General features: G+C 46.8%; 1 protein-coding gene across 5 annotated transcripts in view; it reads right to left on the bottom strand.

Annotated features, from left to right (window-relative positions):
• Positions 1-859: 859 nt before the first annotated feature.
• The window catches only part of Arid1b (AT-rich interaction domain 1B), a 366,765-nt gene continuing 345,463 nt past the window's right edge, over positions 860-22,161 (bottom strand). For all 5 annotated transcript variants that reach the window (XM_085687826.2, XM_085687808.2, XM_085687811.2 and 2 more), the window contains 7 exons: positions 20,485-20,623; positions 20,112-20,284; positions 15,948-16,098; positions 10,659-10,755; positions 8,206-8,989; positions 6,001-6,131; positions 860-3,981 (listed from right to left, as the gene is read on the bottom strand). In XM_085687826.2, the coding sequence (XP_085543952.2) occupies positions 2,263-3,981; positions 6,001-6,131; positions 8,206-8,989; positions 10,659-10,755; positions 15,948-16,098; positions 20,112-20,284; positions 20,485-20,623 (3,194 nt within the window). In that variant the 3' untranslated portion in view covers positions 860-2,262. The remainder of the gene's footprint in view (positions 3,982-6,000; positions 6,132-8,205; positions 8,990-10,658; positions 10,756-15,947; positions 16,099-20,111; positions 20,285-20,484; positions 20,624-22,161) is intronic.

Here is a 22,161-nt window from a genome sequence, read left to right as displayed (position 1 = left end):
AAATTTAGCAGAATTATAAGTGGGGTTTTAATTCAACACAGATCTGTTTGCTGAAGTGGGGCGAGGACTGTTTGCAGGAGAAAACAATTTCTCGTGACACCAGAGTCACACCTCACCCTGGTTATGACTGTGTGTTCCCGCCTAGCTCCTCCATGTTAATGTGAGCAAGGCTTACAGTGGCGGGTGTGGGAGGGACAGGAAGTGTAGACTGGAGAGGGCAGAGAGAGGCAGAGTGAGGGACACTGGCGGCAGTTTCAGAGAGACCGAATGTTCCACAGTAACAGTCAGTGACCCGGGAAGAAAACCTTTCAATCAGAGTTGAGTATTAGAAAGTGAGCGGGCACCAGGCAGGAAGGAAGACAAGAGTACGCCCTGGAATAGAACCATCACTGGGCTCTATTACACCACACACAATATAACATGTTCTTTTCAACATCACACATAGAAATATTATACACGTTGGAGTAAACTAAATGCAGAATAACTTCGAGGCACACAGAATCAACATGGCGAGTGCGAGCTACGATTAAAACAAAGACGTGGTGATTCCAGGCCAGTCAGCTTGGAGGGCCCCGCTGCAGGGGATTGGCAGCCACCACCCATGTATGAGGGCAATCGGCACACCTCAATGTCATCATTCTTAATTGCTTCAGAGAAGGTCTAATCTGCTAAACAATCTGAGAGATCAAACTGCTGCTTCCCACTCTCAAGCAGGTAACCCCAAAAGTTCCTTCTGGCCTTCAGGCTTCATTACCAGGAGGAGGCTGCTACATCTCCCCTATTTCCTGTAAATAATTTGGTTACTGTGCAACCATGTTAGTCAAACTAGAACAGTATTCAAGAACACCCATCACAGTGCTTAACAAGATTTAATGTACATTTATTCTTAACATGTGGGACATATAAAGATTTATACTGAATAAATGATATTCATTAAGCCAGAGGAAAAGAGGAATTTACATCAAGTTTTTTTCATTTTTTTCTTTTCTTAAACTACATTATCTTGAAATACAAATGTGGATTCCTGTCACAGAAAAATCGCTGAAGTTGTGTTTCTTCCTTTTAGTTGTTTATTCCTTCTTTGTTTTTTCTTTTCTTTTTTTTCTTTTTTTTTGTCTGTACTGGTATCCGTTTTCTAAATCAATCCGTATGCAACCATTTCCACACCTTGATTCATGAAGCAAATTGGGACCAGCCGCTCTCCCAACAGAGCATGACTTTATACATACAGAAACTTGTACATTACCCTCTTTTTTTGTTTGTTTTTGTTTTTTGTATTTTTTGTTTCTTTTTTTTGTTTTTTGGAGATATGGTCCTAATGAAAAAATATATAAAATAAAAATAAAAAATTATTTAAATCTACCATCACTTCGTAGTTACCACATCATGAAAAAGAAATGAAAACTTTGTACTAAAAAAAAAAAAAAGAAAAGAAAAGAAAAAAAATGAGGGTATGTTTAATGTACAACTTCTATATACATCACAGCCCACAGGCAGTAAAAAAAATATTTAAAAAATGATGAAAGGAATTGTGAAGAACTGTCACGTGGAGGCCGGACCGCAGCAGATATGGCGGTCGTGGTGAGGAAGCAGTTCCGCGGATGGCTGTCAGGGTGCAGCTTCACCCCTAACTGAAAGCGCTGTTTTTTGCTCATAGCCTAATGTAACCACTTTCCTGTGGAGAAACCAGTATCACTCATAGTTCTGACTGACTGCCACACTTCCTCGAGCCCCTATACCTATATCTCTAGAAGTTTCTATTGCACAGAGCTTTGGGTGATGGGGTGCAGTTTTGTTTTTATCATTCTGTGAAGAATAAAATTCATAGAAAATCAATTCAAGGATCAATTTTCCTTTCACCTTTCTGCCTCGGTGTGGTGAAATTTTCCTATCTTAGCCTCTTTTGCCAAAAAATTTTTTTCTTTCAATTCACTTCCCCAAAACTGCAATACAACATTAAAAAAAAAAACATTAAAAAGGAAATTTTGTGGAAAAGAAGTGACCTTTGAATGCACTGGACAGCAACTTTGGTTAAAAAAAAAAGAAATAGAAAATCCCCAAAGGATGTACTTATACACACAGACAGCAAATATTAATTTTATAACTGTTCGAATTAATGATTTAATTCCCAATTGGTAAATAGTGACGGGGCAGAGGAGCAAAGACTCTTCCTTCATCCTACGCTGGATAAACGAGAACAGAAACAGCCAGTCCTATGTGACCCTCTATCTTCACTCACGCATGCGTGCCTGCTCACGTGTGTCATAACTGCCCAATCTGAAACAGTACATCACAGATGACAGACGCCACCAGAGAGTTCAGGACAGCCGATATCGAGATATCCAGCAACCGACCCTCGTGCAAAAGGAATTCTGAGCGGTTTTCGTCCACTCTGGCCATGGCCAGCAAAGCCTTGGCCGCCCTGCACATCATGTCTACGCTAGGGGGTTCCAGAGGTGGGGGCTGCATGTGCATGAGGCTGTGCTGGCTCTGCTGGTATTGCGCCATCGTCACCCCGTCCTCCAGGAAGCTTATCAAGTTTCCGATGCTTCCTTTCTGCACAGCTATTGCCCTTGCTGCCAGTGCGTCCCCCTGGGCAAGGTTCGATAAAAGCGCCATGGACATTTCTCGACAGACTGGGTTTTTGCGATCCCCAACGTACCTAACTAATGTAGCATAAAATTTCTCCTGACGACTAAATGGAGGTGTGGCCAAGATTAGGTCCACGTTGTTGTCCTGGATACTGAGTTTACAGAGCGTCTCTAGCACAAGTCTCTGTGGTGACAGGACTGAGTTGGGCCCCACGGTGGGAAAGGGGTCCTGCGCCTCTGCGGACGGGCACACCATCCAGTGCAGCAAACCGTCCAGGATCGGCAAGCAGATGCTCTCCGTATACGCAGACAAGTCTAGCTGCCCGGAAATGTTGGCCAACGTGACCAGTGTGTTATCCCGCAAGACCTCAAGGCAGTCCCACCACCACTCGTCTTTGCTGCAGGCCACCCCCTTGTCCTCATCCTCCTCCTTCTCATAGGTTTGTGGCGCCCTTTTTCTCTCTGGATGCTCGTGATGCAGCAGAATCAGCTTTCCCAGGATCAGCACCAAGCCTGGGTGTTTGGACATCTCTGCATCGTTGCCAGGCACGAAAGACAAGCTCCGCACGATGTTGGACACACAGATGCAGCGCTTGGCCAGGGAGTCCTGCCAGTGCGCGATGGTACACAGGGGCGTCTCGTCCCGGCTCCTGGGCTCGTCCTCCAGTAGCCTGATGTTCCGGTGGCTTTTGGCCTGCTGGATTCCAAAGGGAAACTTGCTGCTGTCAGTTTGGGGTCCTGGGTTGGCGTCTTCAGGCAGGGCCCCTGGCCGGGCAGACAAGACGTCATCGATGGTGGCTATGATGCTTTTCTCTGGCTGCTCTTCGGAATCACCTTTGCCTTCTGGCTCTTTCTTCCTCCCGGTGGAGCTCAGAGGCGGAGGTGGGCGCCTGCGAGGAGGGATCTCCATCTTGCTCTCAAAGTGAGTCTGGATGTGCTCTGTAGTGTCGCCGCCCCCCAGCTGCCAGTGCAGGAGCCCACTGTTGAACTCCTGCACGCGGCCCAGCTTGTCAGACCGGTCCACCACAAACAGGTTGCTCTTTTTGACAATCTTTATGGGCAGCTTGTCAAACTTACTGGCCTGCTTTGGCGTCTCCTTGGGGTCCACGGTGGCATCTGGAGCAGCAGGAGCAGCGCCGCTCGTCCCCTCCGACTCTGTCTTTCCGCTGTCTTCCTCCTCCTCCTCATCCTCCTCCTCTTCGTCAGGACACTCAGCCTCCTCTTCTTTCCCAGAATCGTCTCCTGAGCACTGGCTGTCGTCTTTCTTCCCCGCGTGGTGATCAAGTGCTTTATGGCTGGGGTCACCCACTTCATATTCCATAAGAATTCCAAAAATGTCAATGAGGCATTTTCGGAAGTACTCTACTAAAAGTTCCAGGAAGCCAGACAGCTGGAGGAGAGAGAGAACAGGCACAGGTGAGTGGGGAGGTCATCAGCTCTGCCTGAAGGGGCAAGAGCAGGAGCCGAGGGCAGCTTTGGGTAACGACGCCCATACTGTTTTAATGTCCTCTGGCCAGACTCTGGAGGGCACACCACACACCCGAAAGCTACCTTCCTGATGACGGACAAGCGTGCACAAGTGTGTCTCTGGTTCTCTGACAACTGGCACTGCCAGCACCGGCACCAGTTTTCCAGAGCCATGGTTCCCACGTGGTGAGTGAGAACAGCACCAGTCTCCACAGATGGGGAGCTCCCCCACTCTCCACAGCTTGCCGAGTTAGGAGTGGGAGCAAGGATGTTATGGACTCTTGTACCCAGAGCGAATCTGTTTCCTCTTCTATTTATCTGGGAGTCATCTGCTGGGGGTTTTATGGTTATAATCTCAGGATTTTTATGGCTATTTTTGTCTCAGGTGTCATAGGTTGCCCTAACTTATGTTCCCTCTATATCTTTTGGAGGAGATAATTTCAGCAATGTAGTAGCTCATAAACACCGAAAATTATAATCAAATTTAGTCAATTTAGTCCCTGATAAACGAATGAGACTGCTCCATAAGATGCAATTTTACATTTCAGTTATTGGCAAAGTTAGTGAAAGACAGGCGCCACTAGCAGAGAGGCCCGGCCTGTGGAAAAGTGAGCGAGCCCTCCTGCTCACACTGCTCGCTCTGGCTGCACACGGCATGCAAGGACGCTCCTGTGTGACAGACACCATGGAAGCCACCCACACTTGCGCATCTCTGTTCCCTGGAAGGGGCTTGGGACTCTGTCCAGGGTGAGGGGACATAAGTTGTACCAAACAGTCACTTTGGTACTCCCAGAGGAATTCTCCCACGTGAAGCTTGGGTGGTCCCCTCCCTTTCACAAGTTTACCTCTGCCCTAGTAAAGGGCAAGTTAATCAAGCACTTCCGGGTATAAAAATGCACGATCAGCCAGAGTTCACCTGTCACGAGGGTGAAGGTTCTAGAAAAGGCTGGACACATTTAAGCTTTTCTTAAAAACAAAACCCCACCACCAGATCACACAATGTTTGTGACACATTAATTTATTCCACCAACTTAGAATTGTCTCTTGGGCTGCACCGAAGACATGGTGAAAAAAACAGGGTGGTGAAAAGTTCTGGTCTTATTAAATAGCAGGAAAGGAATGGAGAGACCAGCATTCTCGGAGGCTGAGCTGTTTACATCCCACAAAGAGAGAGAGCCTCTCACTTTTATTGTCAGCACCTCTTAAAGGCCACAACCCCAGTGACTGGCATCTTTCTCGGGGTTTTTGATCTGTTAGTCACACTGCTACAAGCTACTCTGAAGAGAGGGTTTCTGATAGGGTTAAGCAGCAAGATTTCGAATGAATGCTTCAGAACAGCCAGGAGACAGACAGAAGGGAGGCAGACCTAGAGGCAGGCAAGGCCAGGAGTCCCTGATCATCTCAGTCTTATGGTGGGGACACTGGGGTCATCAAACTCCACTCTCTTACATAATAAGTTATCCATTTTCTACTGGGGAAAAACTGCAGCATGGGGAGGTGGTACACATCCAACCCTAGCACAGGGAAGCAGGTCCACTTCAAGATCACGTAGGTTCAAGGCCAGGCCACATGACAGCCTGCCTCAAACAAATGTGACAAATTCTTAACTGCTATCACACACACACACACACACACACACACACACACACACACACACACACCCTTTGTTTTCTATGAGAAATATGGGAATGCATATATGTATATATATGTATACACACACACATATATACAGACACACACACACATGCACACCAATGATGGAATTTTCATCCCAGACTAAGTCCTCGGGCAACTCTGTTGATGAATGCTGCTTCATAGTAACCACAGTGATTCAAAGTCTTGGGCAGGCCCTGCTCATCAGCTGAGACACCAGCACAAGAACTGTGCCCCTCTTAACTGTGGAACATGCTAACTTGTGCGAGCTGCACTGTGGTTGCCTCACCTGGGAGAGGTTGAAGGTGGCGACAGTGCTGTCGTCGTAGAGGAGAATGTTGATGGTGTCCAAAGCCCAGGTGCTCTCGGCCAACAGACCCGACTTAAGGGACATCATCACACGCCACGCCTCGGGAGTGACTAAACAGGAGAACAGGACATTATGAACATTTGCCCTGGAGGAAGAGCAGAGCGTTGGCCGCGCACAGCTTTACAAATGCTCGCAGTCAGCCATGGACGCTGCCTGACTTTAGCTGGAGGTGCTAACCCTACAGGGTACTTTGTTCTTTCTCTTTGGGGGTTAAACAGGGCCTTAAGAGCTTCTAGTTGCGGGAGGACCCGGCCAGCATGCATGGTCCTTGTCACCTTGGGTGTTCTTCTGCCACTTAAGAGTCAGTAGGGGGCACCAGGTTTGCATAGCAGAACCCCCAGCAGAGCTGTCTTCTTTTGCCTCCTTCACTCAAAAGGACCTCAAGGTGGCATCTTGAGACTGGCAAGTTTGTGGAATTAGAGGAAAATGTAAGCTCAGACAGCGTAGCCTTAGCCAGAGGTCTGGTTTTCCGGCAGTGTTTCTCTCACTTCTATGCCCCTTCGTTCAGAATGTGCCCTGGCCACAACCAGACACTGTCAGTTTTCAGGGTGTGGCTGAGTCAAGGACAGGGAGGCAGAAAGCCCGCATTTCTTTTGTTCCTACTCCTGCCACCAGTTGTCAGGGTTGCTGAGAGAACAGGACCGCATTGGGGGCTCCCCAGGTCCTGAGTCTGAAATGGGAGCTCTTCAGGAGGCCTGCAGGGGCCTGGGATGTGACCCCCTCACCACAACTACAAGTGGTACCACGTGCGTGTGTGCGCATGCACGGGTGTGTGTGTGTGGGGGGCTGTAAGTAGGTGTGTCCAAAGACGTCATTGCTGTGATTTTGTTTTACAAGCTTTTTAAGACTTTTGTCATACAAGGGATCAGACTTTAGAAACTAAGGAACATAAAATTCCCTAAGCTGAAGGCAATCACTGATAGAAACTGAATTAAGAGGAAAAACCAAAACAAAACAGAACTAGATACTGGGCTGGAGAGATGGCTCAGCAGTGAAGAGCACTTATTCTTGGAGAGGAGCAGGGTTGGGGTTCCAGCAGTCAAATGGCAGCTAACAACCATCCGGAACGCCAGTCCTGGGGATTTAACACCCTCTTCTGGCTTCCTTGGGCAATGCATACATATAGTACAGATACACATGTAGGCAAAATATCACATAAAATAAAAATAAATACATCTTTAAAAAGTAGATATATATCTATTTATACACACAACACATACACAAACATAAATATCTATTTCATTTTAAATTCTCTGTAAAATTTGACTCAGTATCTATGCTCCAGCATCTGCTACAGATCCAAATTACAAAAGATGCCGTTTTTCTCACTATGTACCTACTTATATCCAACAATTGAAAGTATCTTTACTATTTATTTGTCTAATCACTGCAAATGGTTTAAGTCAAGTGATTCCAAAATCTCTGAAAAAGTTTTTATTTCTTATACAACCAAGAGCTATTATTTCCTATGTTGTGTTAAAAGAACTTCAAAATAAATGCAGCAAAAGCTGTGCTTACTCCTAGACACTCCAGACCGCTAATTAGTATTCCCGTCGTCTCACAGAGGACGGGCGAGCGCATTAGTATGCAGCTGAGGCTAACTCCGCGGCCTGTATCTGCCAGCGTGGTGTGGATTGCCGCAGCTCCAGACATCACAGCAGCGAGCACCACACATCACATTATCCATCTATAAACCATAGCCAGGCTTCCGCCTTTCCCCAGAGAAACTCAGCTTACACTGTCACCGCTCTGCTTGCCGTCCATTCCCTCAGCCTCACAGGGGTCTCTTAAGCATTTGCTGCAGCAATTAAGTGGCTTGGTTAGGGTTAAATCCGAAGCCAACGCACAGCATGTGACTCCTCAGGAGTCCCAGGTCTCTTCCTGAAGCCCTTGTCTCTCACACACGCAACCTTTGCACCTAGTAGTATCATTATTTCAATGCAGGCTCTTCTCTGGCCTGTTTCTTATTCAGATGAGTGGTCTAATCAACGCTCCCTTATGTAAATATCCTGATAATTCATACTATTAAGAATCTCATCCAATTGAATGGATGGAAATTACATCTAAATTGAAGCTCTAGATTGAAAAGACAACCCATTTTCAGAACATCCCTTCTAAACTCACCAATATCTTTTGAGGTGATCTTTCGCCTTTGTTTCAGGACTGGCTGTGAGGCTTCCACAGAGCCAGGAGGAAAGGTAATCTCCCTTCTGATTGGCGGTGGCTGAGGGGGCGGCCCAGCGACCTGGGATGTGGGAACTGTGGGCATGACCTTCTGCATCTTCATGGTGGGCAGGAAGGGAGACTTGCTTGGAGACATGCGACTCTCCAGGGAGCGCTGGAAGGAGGCGGGGCTGGGCGCCCTGGAGATGTGGTTTGGCAGCGATGGTGGCGTCTGGTAGGATGACTGAGGTGGGCGCGTGATGGGCTGCATGGAGGCCGACGACGACATGTAAGGCTGGCGCTGGCTGACGTGAGAAGGCCACTGGCTCTCATGATTGATTCTCTGATCTGGTACCATCATATCATCTGTTCGGTTCATGCCTGGGTATGGCGGCGCCTGCGCGGGGCCACCTGGACCTTGCCTGTTCTGGTAGGGATAAGGCATATCGTTGCGTGCTGCCCACACGTTCTGCTGCGGCCCCTCGCTGGAGGCTGACTGCATGGGGCCACCCATCATCTGAGGTGGGATTCCATGTGGCTGCATCTGGCCTGGGCCCTGCATCCTCTCTCTGTTGTAGGGGTAGGGATACTGTCCCTGGATGGGCCTCCTGTCCGGGCCAGAGTAAGAGCTTCCGTACTGGTTGTACACCTCCTGCTGCTGGCTGCCATACTGCATGTTGTACATGTCCCCTTCATGGCGCTTGGCTGGAGGCCCGTACATGCCATCCATATGGCGTTTGTAATTCTGAAATTCATATACAGACAAAACATACTGATGTACTCTTAGAGGTATAATCATACACAATTATGCAAAATAGTTATTACTGGGTAGATTGTTCATTTCCAAATGAATATGGGACGCTCTTACAGACTGACAATTTAGGCTTGGATTTCAGTGTCACCACACACTCTGAGGAGGGCTTCTCAAGTTTGCTTCCATGGATATGAAACTTTATTAGAGGAAAACAAGGACCCCTCTCCTTGGGCTGCCATACAGGGACAGCACAGCAGCACATGTGCACAGACAGAACAAGATGCTCTGCCTTATGGGAGCAGGCTGGAGATCCCAAGGTCACCCTGGGAGGTTCCGGACCAAAGAGATCCCTTAGACCTCAATAGATGGCAATACATACAACACAGTTCCTCAGGCTGGGTCACCATACCTGGTGACCATATCCTGGCTTCTGCCTGCTGTCTAGGTCCAGTTCTCCAATAAACGCATCCTGGTCCCTCCACACAGCTCCTTCCCCTCAACGCTACCCCTGGAGACTCTTACCAGTGCCCATTGTGTGGCTGGGACTTCCTGATGGGCAGCAGAGATGCCGAGGGAGAACTATGCTATTTCACCTCACCTCCAACTGCTTACATTAAGTTGATTCAATAACTATAAGGTATGCTCCGGAAGTAAGAGTTCAAAACGACTTTGTTATTGAAAAATTCTAAGACAATTTCTCTCTCTCTCTCTCTCTCTCTCTCTCTCTCTCTCTCTCTCTCTGTGTGTGTGTGTGTGTGTGTAGGTGTGTGTGTGTCTCTCTGTGTGTGTATTCTCATTTTGCCAGAGATTCCAGATCAAAAAGGTGGCTCAGCAACAACTGGATCCAGTGTCTGAGGTCACATTTGAAGCTCCATCCTCAAGGTCACTGTGACGTTTGCATGACTCAGCTGGGAGCTAGCATGAACTACCCTATTACTCAGAATATGTCATTAGTTAGCATTTTAAAGAAATATTTTAGTGAGTGTACTTCAGGGGGGCCATGGGCCACACAGTCACTAGAGTAGCACTCAGCCAAAATAGGTGATGTCGGTATCACAGGCACAAACAGCCCATTTCTAAGAGTCAGCTTTTAGGCTTGGTCTACAACAGTCTGGGTTCTTTTAAGGATGGCACATTTCTGTCCTGCAGTGGACTGACTAACAGACAGTTGTCCCTGGGTATCTACAGAGATTGGTCTTGGGACCCCCGCGGGCCACATTCAGACATTCAAGTCCCTTAGAGACAAAGGTTCAAGCTTTCTCTGCCATCTAAACACACTCTGTGTTTGAGTTATTTCCAGAGGATCGGATCACAGTGCAGTGCAAGCGAATGCTATCTAAGTAGCTGTGCCCACTCGTTCAGAGAACGAGGAAGGAAATGTATGCACACGCTCTGTACACTTGTCTTTTGACCTGTGGTTGGCTCAGTTCATAGATCTGGAACATGGAGTGACCACAGACATGTGCCCAGCATGTCTTATGTATCCCAGCACACTACATATCAAGAGCTGTTTTCAATTTTCTGAGTTCAAAATCCCAGGAGGACTTCCTAGCCAGCCCTCCCTGACTACTGAGTAGAGCATACAGCTGCTATTGGCCCTCCCCAAATCTTCATAAGAAAGACAAAGGGAAAACAGGCCCACACCCACTGGTCCACTCACCGGCTGCTGTGGGTACAGGCCAGGCTGGTGTCCTCCATACGTCGGCTGTCCTGTGGGAGGACCTTGGCCTGGATACTGCTGCCCGTAAGCCTCATGCCTAGATCAAAGTATTCAAAGAAAACTTAGTTTACACGGAACTTGCGACAAACAAAGACACGAACAGCCCATTTCCAGAAGCTCTACCCAATGGCTCTGCCTTCTCCCCACAGGCACTACTTCCAACAGAGCAGGACACCACAGCTGTAGCCCAATTTCTTGCAGGGATGGTAACACCCATCTTAGGAGAGGAGCCAAACTTCCAGCTCAGGTTTGCTAATAGGTGTCAGAGGAATACCGGTTGGACAGGCAGGACTTTGTATGTACTTGTCCTGGCTGTGGCCTCTTCCTTTGAGGCGGAAGTCCTACCCACTCACTGGCGAGTGCCGCATGGTGTTGTCATGGGAGCCAGAAGCAAGAAGAAACTAACTGGAGTTCAGAGGCAGCATTTCTAGAAGTGTAAGAACATGGATGATGCCACTTCCTTTACCTCCTCACTGAGGACAGACATACTTCAGTTTTTAAAGCTAGACTCTGTGAGTGAGTCCCCAGATGCTAAACCTGGTAGAGAAGTGGTCAAAATTCTAAGTTCCTAATGACAAAGGGTATGGAAAAGGACACTAGCAGTGACCGAAAGTCCTACCAAATCGTCACTCAGAAATAGACAGTGTTCAGTTTCAACTGCTCTCACATTCAGAAACCGTAAATGCCACGAAGCTAACACTCTCAAGGGTAACAGGGCTGGAGCTGTGACAACAAACTGGCTTAATTTAGAAAGACTGGATCGTGTCGGAGGGGAGAGTAACTGAACTGGATATATTATTAATCTGATCGAGAAATGAAAATAAGAAAAAAATTAGACTACCACATGCAAATAGACAGGGAAAGGCTCTAGAAGGGAGGATAGAGAAAAGAACTGTAACTGATAAGAATAAAACTTAAGACGGGCAGGTAACACTTTTCAGAAGATTGCCAACAGCGAGGTAAGGCTCTGAGGTGGACTAGTTAAAGCAGGGCACTCTGCAGTAGAAGAAGAGCCAGCTAACGGGGAATTCTCAGGGAGTGTCTGTCCTTGCACAACTATCTAATCTCACTGGGGAAAAAATCAGTAGTTCTTACTTGATCCTAGACCCCAACTGAACCTTTATCCCACATACTAGTGATCCACACTGTGATCCACAAAGGCTAACTGTAAGCCTCATCCCATGCACTAGGTACCTGCGATGGCTCACAGACTGATGTCATCACACGTGGTCAGGGCATGAACACTGAAACCACCAGGTGTGGGACATTGGTTTTATACCCTGTAAAGTTTTGTCAGTTGTACTGGTTTAATAAAATGCTGATTGGCCAGTAGCCAGGCAAGAAGTGTAGGCTGGGTCACCAGAACAGGAGAATTCTGGGAAGAGGAAAGGCTGAATTTGCAAGACCAAGAGAAAGCAAGATGAGAACACCTCACTGATAAAAGGTACCAAGTCACATGGCTAACACAGACAAGAATTATGGGCTAATTTAAGATGTAAGAATTAGTTAATAAGAAAGCCTGAGCTAATAGGCCAATCAATTTATAATTAATGTAAGCCTCTGTTATTTCTTTGGGACAAATGGCTGTGGGACCAGGTAGAGCAGAAACCTCTGTCAACAACCATGTCACCTGGTTCCCAGTGGCGCTGGGAGTCAGGCTCTGGGAAGACCCCAGGGAGACCTGACTAGGTGTAACTGTTATTTTCACACCCACTCCTTGTTCTGAGCCCCTTTCCACACACCACCTCTCTTGGCTCTAGTAGGTGTGCTTGTGAGAGGGCCTGAGTGTGGCCATGCTGCCCTGGGCAGACACCAACCATATCCAGATCATGGAGGAAGGGACTCAAATCCATCTTGCCCTTTACCTGCACATGGCAGCCACAGAGGACAAGGTCCGCTCCTCTCGTGTGCTTCACAGATCACAAGTACATACCACAGGCTAAAAGCCTGCCTGGAGCATGTCTCACTAGGGAAGCCTTTGGTGTCACAGCCAGGGGCACAGGTGAGGGATCTCTTCATAAAGAAAGCCCATCACTGTCACCACTGAAGGATGAGGCTTCTGAGGGCCATCTTGTGACATCCCACTGTCTTTCTACCTAAGTACAATCGGTACAACAGTGATCCTGTGGCTCGGCCTGCCATGTGAATATCAAAATGGATTCAAGGACTCTTGTGTCCCTGAATGGTGGACTTTCTCAGAGATGTCTGTTAAGAGCAAAATACACTCTTGGTCCAGAACTTGGAAAGCCTGAGAGCCAAGTGCAATATCCTAGGTATCCCCATGGTGTGGGACAATTCTGTATTGTGTCAATTATGTTTTAAATAAATGCTGAATGGCCAGTAGCCAGGCAGGAAGTATGGGCATGACAACCAGACAGGAAGAATAGGCAGGACAAAGAGAACAGAAGAATTCTGGGAAGAGGGAAGCTCTCTCTAGTCCTGTCCAAACACCGAAGAAGCAGTATGTGACTTACCCTGCTGAAAAAGGTACTGAGCCATGTGGCTAACATAGATAATAATAATGGGTTAATATGAGTTATAAGAGCTAATACGAAGCCTGAGCTAATGGCCAATCAGTTTATAATTTATGAAGATCTCTGTGTGATTTTCTTTGGGACCTACCAACTGTGGGAACTGGGCAGGACAGAAACCCCAACAAGCAGGCCACCATGATACAAATGGCACTAACATGTGGACAACTGCATCCACATAAAGCCTGAGACAGTTTGGGAAGTAATTCTAGAACAAAATAACAGCATTATGCATGGTTTCTTGAAAGCAGCAATTTCTTGGGTCTGCTCTGCTTGCTGGGGGCAAGCAAGCACTTTCATCTAAGAGAGGCTTCCTGACTCAGCTTTAGTTGTAAAACTTTGCAGCTCTTTTAAGAGGTCCTGCCAAGAAACACTTAAATGGTGTTGATAAAAAGCTGACTGCATGCTTTTCGGTTTTCAGCCGTAACATGAAAAAAGGTGCACCATTTTAAAATACCGGTTTTCTGGGCCGTCCTGCCAGGGCAAACTCTGACTCTTTCAGGCAGGCGGTTTGACTACAGAGCATCTGAGTGTGGTTTGTGAGCACACTGCTGCAGCCTGTTTGCTGGCAGGAACCTTGAAACGCCATAGAGTTGTGGCAATAAAAATGGCTACTGCTGGTTCCTCTGCCACCATGAGGCTGGAAAGTTAAGGAATGGGCTGGATCCAGCGGTCAAAGTCATGGCTTTAATCCTCTCCATAAAGACTCATGTGGTCAGAAAAAGAGAGATATAGAGTAAAGAGAGATTCAAAGATGAAGAAAATCTCTAAATGGTTTACAGTGTGTTAAAAAATATATGCAGGCTAAAGGTTAAAGTTCTAAAAGTGCCTGGGAGGCAGAGGCAAGTGGATCTCTGTGAGTTCAAGGACAGCCTGGTCTACAGAGGGAGTTCCAGGACAAAGATACACGGAGAACCTGTCTCAAAAAGTCAAAAGTTAAAAGTAAAAATAAAAGAAATAGAGGTTAAAATAAAGGCACGTAAAGATGGAAAATACACAGAGAATCTTGATACTGTATGTTATTATGCTTTCTTTGAATTGTTTGAATGCTGAGGAAGGAACAACAGCTGCTAAAAGATATTTGTTTATAAATGATGCTGAATTAATCCAAGATAGGTAGTTTGAAAATACCTTGGCTTCAAAATTGAAGTCAAAAGGTATGTTACTTTGGAGAAGAGGATTTGCTTTTGTTTCAACAGAAAATGAGAGGCTGTGGATTCATTCTGAGATAAGAAAAATCCAGTTTGATCAAGGAAGACTACCTGAGAAATCTCTGATAGGAACAGATGACCTGGATGTCTGAGTTCTACATCTAGAACGGATTCAAGATTGCAGCCTGAGATGATCAAGACTCACAGGATACTTCAGTCAGGACTTGATTATAACTCTAAATTTTCTTTAGGTCCCCATAAGATCATCAGCGTCCCCAACCAGCAGGAAGTAGCCTGAAAAACTACGCCCACATTCCCAAAAATGGACTATTGATATTTTCCTTTGTTTAAAAAAAAAAAAGAGGGGGAAGTGGTGCGGTAGAATTGTCTGTAGTCTGTCAATCACGTTTTAAATAAACGCTGATTGACCAGGCAGGAAGTATAGGTGGGCCAACCAGACAGAAAGTAGAGGTGGGGCAATGAGAACAGGAGTATTCTGGGAAGAAGGAAGCTCCCTCCGCATTCCTGCACAGAACACCAAGAAGCAAGATGTAACCTGCCCCGCTGGAAAAGGTACTGAGCCACATGGCTAACATAGATGAGAATAATGGGTTACTATAAGCTACAAGAGCTAATAAGTAGCCTGAGCTAGTAGGCCAATCAGTTTTATAACTTATGGAGATCTCTGTGTGATTTTCTTTGGGGCTTGCTGGCTGTGAGGTACCGGGCGGACAGATACCCCAACAAGCAGGCCCCCTCCATGTTGCAGATATTTTCCTTTGTTAAAAAAAAAAAAGAGGGGGAAGTGGTGTGGGACAATTCTGTATTCTGTCAATTATGTTTTAAATAAATGCTGATTGGTCAGTAGCCAGGCAGGAAATATAAGTAAGACAACCAGACAGGAAGTAGAGGCGGGGCAATGAGAACAGGCGTATTCTGGGAAGAAGGAAGCTCTTTCTGCAGGCCCGTCCAGACACCAAAGAAGGAAGATGTGACCTGACTCGCTGAGAAAGGTACCAAGCCATGTGGCTAACATATACTAGAATAATGGGCCAAGCAGTGTTTCACTGAATATAGTTTCTGTGTGACTATTTCAGGGCTAAGCTAGCCGGGCGGCTGGGGTGAAAAGCCTGCTCCTCCTGTTACATCCCCAGGGAGTGTGGGGGAGGAGAGCCTGGTACTGAAAAGCCCAGGAAGCTTGCAGAAGTTACAGGCACATCTAGGCAGTCTCACTGTGGTAACAACAGCTGCCTTGAGGGTGCTGGTGCTGGGTGGGAGGGTGGTTCCTGAGTTCTGAGGGAAGAGTGGCCTGCCAGTCCCGCCAGGACACCAGAATCTGAGGTCTGCTGCTGACACCTGCTCATAAACAACAGCCCCTGACTGTCTGAGACCAAGTTCTTCAGGGTCTGGCTGAGGCCACCCCCTGTAAGTAGCCACTGGACATGGTTACTGCACTGCCACTGAATCTCAGGCACCAGGGCTCAGAAGTGTGCATCTGAGGAAAGCAGTTTCTGGTAAATTGTCTCATCTCACCAAAAAGCACTCACCTTCGGTCGTAACTGGCTCCATAGGGAAACTGCTGCCGCTGCCCCATGCCCAGGTTGGACATGGCACCCGAGGGACTCTGGTTGTACACGTCCTGCATGCTGCTGTTGGGCATCTGTCCTTGTGTCATGAAGGGCTCGCTACTTCCAGGCACTGTGGTATTAAAAAAAAAAAGCACATAATTAAGCAATTTCTAAAAGTCATAGGACCTACACACCCACTTCTAGAAATTTCTGTGATCCCTATATGTTGTATGACACACCACAATACTAATGATAGGATATGAAGTCTTCCCAAGGTGGCAGAATCCTGAGATGGCCTGAAAGACACCTGCATCCCAGGTGCTTGCTTTGCATGAGCCTCTGAGCTTAACCTGGGCAGGCCCCAGAAACCAGCTGGGCTGTGGCTCCATGGTTGTGGTATGTTCCACGGCAAGAAACACTCAGAGATGTAGTGATTTTACAATTGGCTGTGCATTCACCCTAAGGGAGCACTGAAGCAGCCCTTCAAATCTGGGGCTGAAGGCTGAATATGGAGCCTTTCTGACATTCTCCTACTGGTCCTGTCATCGAAAGAGGGACATCCTGAAGGGTTCACAGAGAACAGCCCACAACAGTACAGTCGCTCTGGTCCCATAACCATAAGAGACTAAGAAATAAATTCTGGCAACAACTTGAATAAACCTGAAGGGGACCTGGAACTCAGAAGTCCTGGCTGACACCTTGGTTCTGTGTGAGGCTGAGAGCAGAGGCTAAACCTACTCCTGAGCCCTCAGAGTATCTATAGTCCAGCTCTCATAGGTGTGGTCTGTGTCGCCTGTCATGCTTATGTTGACTATTGTCTGTAGAACAAGGTGATACCAGCTCATGAAGGGACTATAAACAAGACATATAATATGTATTTAAAGCAGCTCCCACTCCTATAAGGAAAAGCCAGAAACCCTTGCCATTAACATGCATTCACAACAGCTTCAGGGGCTGGAGACATGGCTTAGTGGCTATTGCCCTTGCTGGACCTGAATTCAGTTCCCAGCATCTACAGTGCCTGGCGTTTCACTATGGCCTGTAACTCTATGGGGATCTGAGGCCCCCTTCTGGCCTCTGGAAGCACTTACATTCATTTGAAAATACATACATATGCATATTTAAAAAAGAAAACAGGAAAATCGAAGATGGGACAAGCAGAGACTTATTTCTGTCAAAAAGCAGACCACCAATGAGGTTGCATATGCAATGAGCATCGGCTCAAAGCCTGAAGAAAGCAGTATCAAGTCCCTCATCCGCCAGCAAGTATTTGAAATATTTTAACGTTTAATGACTCTATGGCTACTACTTGTCTTCATTCTGACAGCTATGTCTTAGTGAAGCAAAGCTGACTGAAGTTTTCTGAGTCAATGCTGTTACATTGTGAACCAGCCACAAGGGCTGAGGCCAATGCAGGAATATCCCAGCCTCCACCTTCTCTCTGTCTGAGTTCACAGCGACTTGTGGTAGAGCCAGTTCTGAGAATTATGTTCCATTTTATAGATGGAAAGATAGAGACAGACAGAAGTCAAGTGTCATAATTAAAGGAAAGTAGTTTAATTCCCTAATACACAAAGAGTTCTTTAGAAAATCAACAACAACAACAAAAAGATAGTAAGTCAAAACCAAGAAAAAGCCATTCACTCAGCATGTGACAGACGTGTGGCATCACTGTATAAATGTAAGTCATGATCTGATTGGCAGATGTTCCGGTGGCTGGTTAAGAATGAGCTTAGTAAGTGGGGCCCACACACCTGCACACTCCCGCCAGTGCATGTAACTGCTGCAACTTCTGCCGGTCCCTGCTGTGGGCAGCCATCCCCTGGCACACACAGAGCACTTCTATGTGTGTTCACAGCCCATGTAGTTCCCTTCCCTGTAATGACACTGGGCTGGGTTACATGGCTGGGGCTGACCAACAGGATCAGGAAAATGGATGCAAGCAAACATTCACACGAGCTCACAAAGGGCTAGGAAGATCTTGAATCTTCTTGGAACACACCTCCCATGGCAAGGGTACCCTAGAAACTACATAGGAAGGTCCCAGACTCCAGCTGGGTCCCTAGCAAAGACTGTCGACATCAGTTATGTCCCTGATACACAGTCCCAAAACACAGGGAAGTTGCACTGACTGAAGTCAGGGAGGTTGGGGCAGTTTGCAATATCATAAAAGGTTACTGAGACACTTCATTTCTAATCTTTGACTCAAAAATCTATCTCCCATCTCATGGAGACACTGCCACAATCACAGAAACACTTTATTTCAACAATTGTTTTGTATGAGCAAAATGGGAGGAAATGGCCTGTCCAGTGCTCCGGCACCAGAGTCTAGGTAAAGATTAAGCACAGCTGTGTGTATGGATATTAACAGATGCTCAGGCACTGGGCACCATGGCCAGAGCTTCAGAGAGAGAAGGAAACAAGCAGGTTGGAGGTTGGTGGTGGTGCGCAGGCACAGCCGCCTCCACAGGCTAAGGGTTCTGAGACCAGACTGACTCACTATACCACAGAGTCACAGGCCAATGACAGCGACATCACCAACAGTGGTTTCCACTGACCAAATTGGTCTGAGTGGTAGAATAAGGCAACTTGAAGGATAGAAAATATTATTTACAACAAATTAGAGCTGGAAGACAATCTTTCCCGTGGACTGCGTTTCAGCTCTATTTTGGTAATAGATGCCCCAATGCTATGAGGCAGCAGGTGAAGTGAATATAAAAGGATTGGGTCATTTATCTACGACGTACGTGGTTGATGAAGACGTCGTACTCTCCAGCAGCACAGTTCTCTGCTCCCCTCACTGCACAAATCCAGTTTGTGCATATGCACAGGTGCACACCCACATGGATCTAAGTTCCCTCTATTCCCCATCTTACTCTTGAGATGAGCTCTTTCTTACTGAATGTGGGGCTCATGAACTTGGCTAGGCTGGGTGTCCAGCAAAGTCTGGGGATCCTCCTGTCTCGGCCCATAGAGCTGGAGCTGTGGGTATCTCCGCCACACTCAGTTTTTATGTGCATGCTGGAGATCCAAATCCAGGCCCTCCTGTTTGTGTGGAAAGTGCCTTCCCCGATGGCTACCTCCACAGCCTCTCAAATTCATTCTTAGCTTAGAGACTTAGGTGTGAGAGAGGAGGGCCACAGAGGTCCCACCCCAAGTACCAGAGATTGTTTTTTGCATGTTATCGTTACATGTCTAGAGTCTAAAGGTGGGATTTGGACCCAAAAACCCCCTCACACCACTAAAACCCAGCTACTTGTAACAGGTCTTTACATCTCAAGGTTATTTGATTTATTGTATATTTTGTAAACCTGTATTTAGAAGTAGCCCCAAGACTCTTGAAAGGAAAAATTACAGTTTATCTTGCTTTATGCAACTGTTCTCTGAAATATGTTTGAAATACTATAAATCTCATTTGCTTGCTAGTATACACCCAATGCTAAAAGTGCTGAGATTCTCCTGTTATGTTTTTATAGTCCATAATACTCATCAAAACCAAGCTGGAGCTTTATGCATCACTCCACTTATGGCTATCACAAAACTCACAGCTGTTATGTATAGTAGCACAAGTTTTTAATCCCAGCACTCGGGAGGCAGAGACAGGTGGATCTCTGTGAGTTGAGGCCAGTCTAGTTTACACAGAGTTCCAGATCAGGACCTCTGCCCTCCTCTGATGCATTTGTACAACATCACTGTATTTCCAAGCTTTCCTGTTGCTTTTTCCTTCAGTCACGGCCTCTGTGATTCTCCCTCTAAGTTTGTTAAGTCCGTCAAGAGCTAAGTAAGAAGCAGAGGCACACTACACAGTACCCAGCACACGCTAACATGATGCTGATGATGTGGGAGAGGGGGCACCTCCTGATCACGGAGTCCACCATTCTTCCACTGGCTCTGGTGCACGGACTCACCCCTTACAGCACACCAGAAGCAGGCTCTAACACTGTCGCCATTTCTAGATGAGGCAAATAAGACACATAGAAGCTACGTTTTTCTCAAGCTATAGCTTAAGCAAGGAAGTGAGGCTGAGTTACTAAATGGCAGGCACTCAGATCTGTCCCAAGTGAATAGGTGACTAGGCTGTGAGGCAATGGCGAGAATAAAGCCTTCTGAACCACGCCCATGCAGAAACCCCGTTCTCTGTACCTTTTCTCATCCCACTGAAGGGGTCCTTGTTGGGCTCGTAGGGCATCCTGCCCATCATGTCTGGCATGCTCATGCCCTGCTGGTACGGAGCATTTGGAGTCATAGAGTTCCGTTTGGGGTATGCCGCATCACCCACGTCTGAGAATGGGTCATGCACACTGATTGTACTGCTCCTGAAAGATGCAAACGATGAAAGCTGAATGACACCACAGCACCAGCTACACACCCTGAGCCCGAGAAATGGACCCCTATTATATGCTAAAACAGCGGTAAACGCTTAAAAACTAACCAGGGAACAACACTGTTTTCTATTAGGTGTCTTCCAAAAACAAGATGAAACTTGAGTCTACATCTCAGAGCCCCCGGAACATACCTTCCACTTTGCATGGGGGTCATCTGTCCATGAGGGGTAGATGCTGGGGTTGGTGGCTTCAGGTCACCGGGAACTTCTGCCATCGAATTGCTGCCAGTTGACTGTGGAGTCTGTGGGCCTTGTAAGGATCCTGAGTTAGCTGGCAGTGGCCAAAGGAAAATAAGGGAAGCTGCTAGAGTCATCGAGTAAAGTAATTTGACAGCCATGTATATGAAAAGATTAAAAGGAAGACATTTTTGGAAACATAGCAACAATGTAGCAAAAATCAGTCACTTATATGTTGCTTTTATTAAGGGAATGGAATGAAAGAAGGAGGGAGGGGCAGGGAGAGAGAGAGTATGTGTGAGCATGCGTATACCAAGGGTGGAAGACAGGGCTCACACGCTAAGACAAACGCTCTGCTCTGAGTTCTACCCCCATCAGCCAGTAAAGGAATATTTCGGAATAAACGATTTAGAAACATACTTCATTTGTGAGCCATAAAATATAGTTATACGTTTGACTGGGTAATTGCTTCCTGGGGTATTTATCCCGGGGAAAAGGACTCTAAGAAAAAGAAGGCTTTAGGCAGAAAATTGTTTAACTCAGCGTTGCTGGAAATACTCTAAATGTAAATAAAGGAGAAATGGGACGAAAATTTTGGCACATCAGTTTGATGGTCTGTAATACAGTGCTTCAGAACACGGGTTCTTCTGCAGCAGGGAATGTCTGCAGCTCAAAAGTGGTTATGTAGGTTAACAAGGCACCTTACACTATTTTAATATCTTTGCAACAGTTGGACACCTATGCTCTATCATTAAAAACACTCATTTGAGCTGTAAGATTTGTGATTACAGATGCACATCAGGCTGGCTTGCAGTTAGTTCTTCAATCCTGCTGCTGGGATTCTGAGACTGTTTCCACCACAGTTACTTCAGAAAAACAGCATTTGGAAGGGAGCCCCTTTCAGAACTCAAGTGGGTTATTAATTAACCTTGCCCACTTTGTCATCCATCGTAGTCTTTAGCATGCTAGATGTTCATAGATAGATGTTGCTTTCATGTATCCATCAGACAGGAACATTCCAGGGAATCTGTGTCTGGTGCATTTGAACTCCTTTCAACAGGTGAACCCACAGTGTAGCCAACTGACAGAGGCCACACAACCCCGCCTTTATGGCATCTGCACAACTGCCTGGGACTGAGCACTGCAGACTGCCGGCCGGCACATGGGAAATGACACTTGCTCTCCTGTGGAGGAGGGGACAAGCCTCGCTCCAGTGCTTGTTTTACCTCAGAGGAAATGGAGGTTAAAGTCCTAAGCTATTTCTTCACAAAGGGGTCAGAAATGGGTAAAGTGGGCATCACTTATGTACGCAAGAGACACAGTAAAGAAACTGCTCAAATGGTCTCTCTGTGATCTGATGAAGGCTTTTATTGGAGATATGAGAGCGAGAGAGCAGACAGAGGCATCTGGAAGAGCCCAGGGCCAAGGCATAAGACTGAACATGGCCAGCAGACAAGACCAGACCGTCTGTGGAAGGGGAGGATGGAGGGGAGAGAACAGACAGGGCACAGTGAGGAGAGAACAGGAGTGTCTGGGAGGAGGAGCCCTGGGGAGGCAGCGTGTTACCAAGAACTTTGAAATGTATAATGGCTATTTTTGATACCGAGGGAGTCTAGAGGCCCCTAATGAGCT

The sequence above is a fragment of the Myodes glareolus genome, chromosome 1, assembly GCF_982192425.1.
Source record: "Myodes glareolus chromosome 1, mMyoGla1.1, whole genome shotgun sequence".
Lineage (NCBI taxonomy): Eukaryota > Metazoa > Chordata > Mammalia > Rodentia > Cricetidae > Myodes > Myodes glareolus.
Note: the sequence above shows the minus strand (reverse complement) of the source record. Positions and strands in the feature narration are given on the sequence as shown.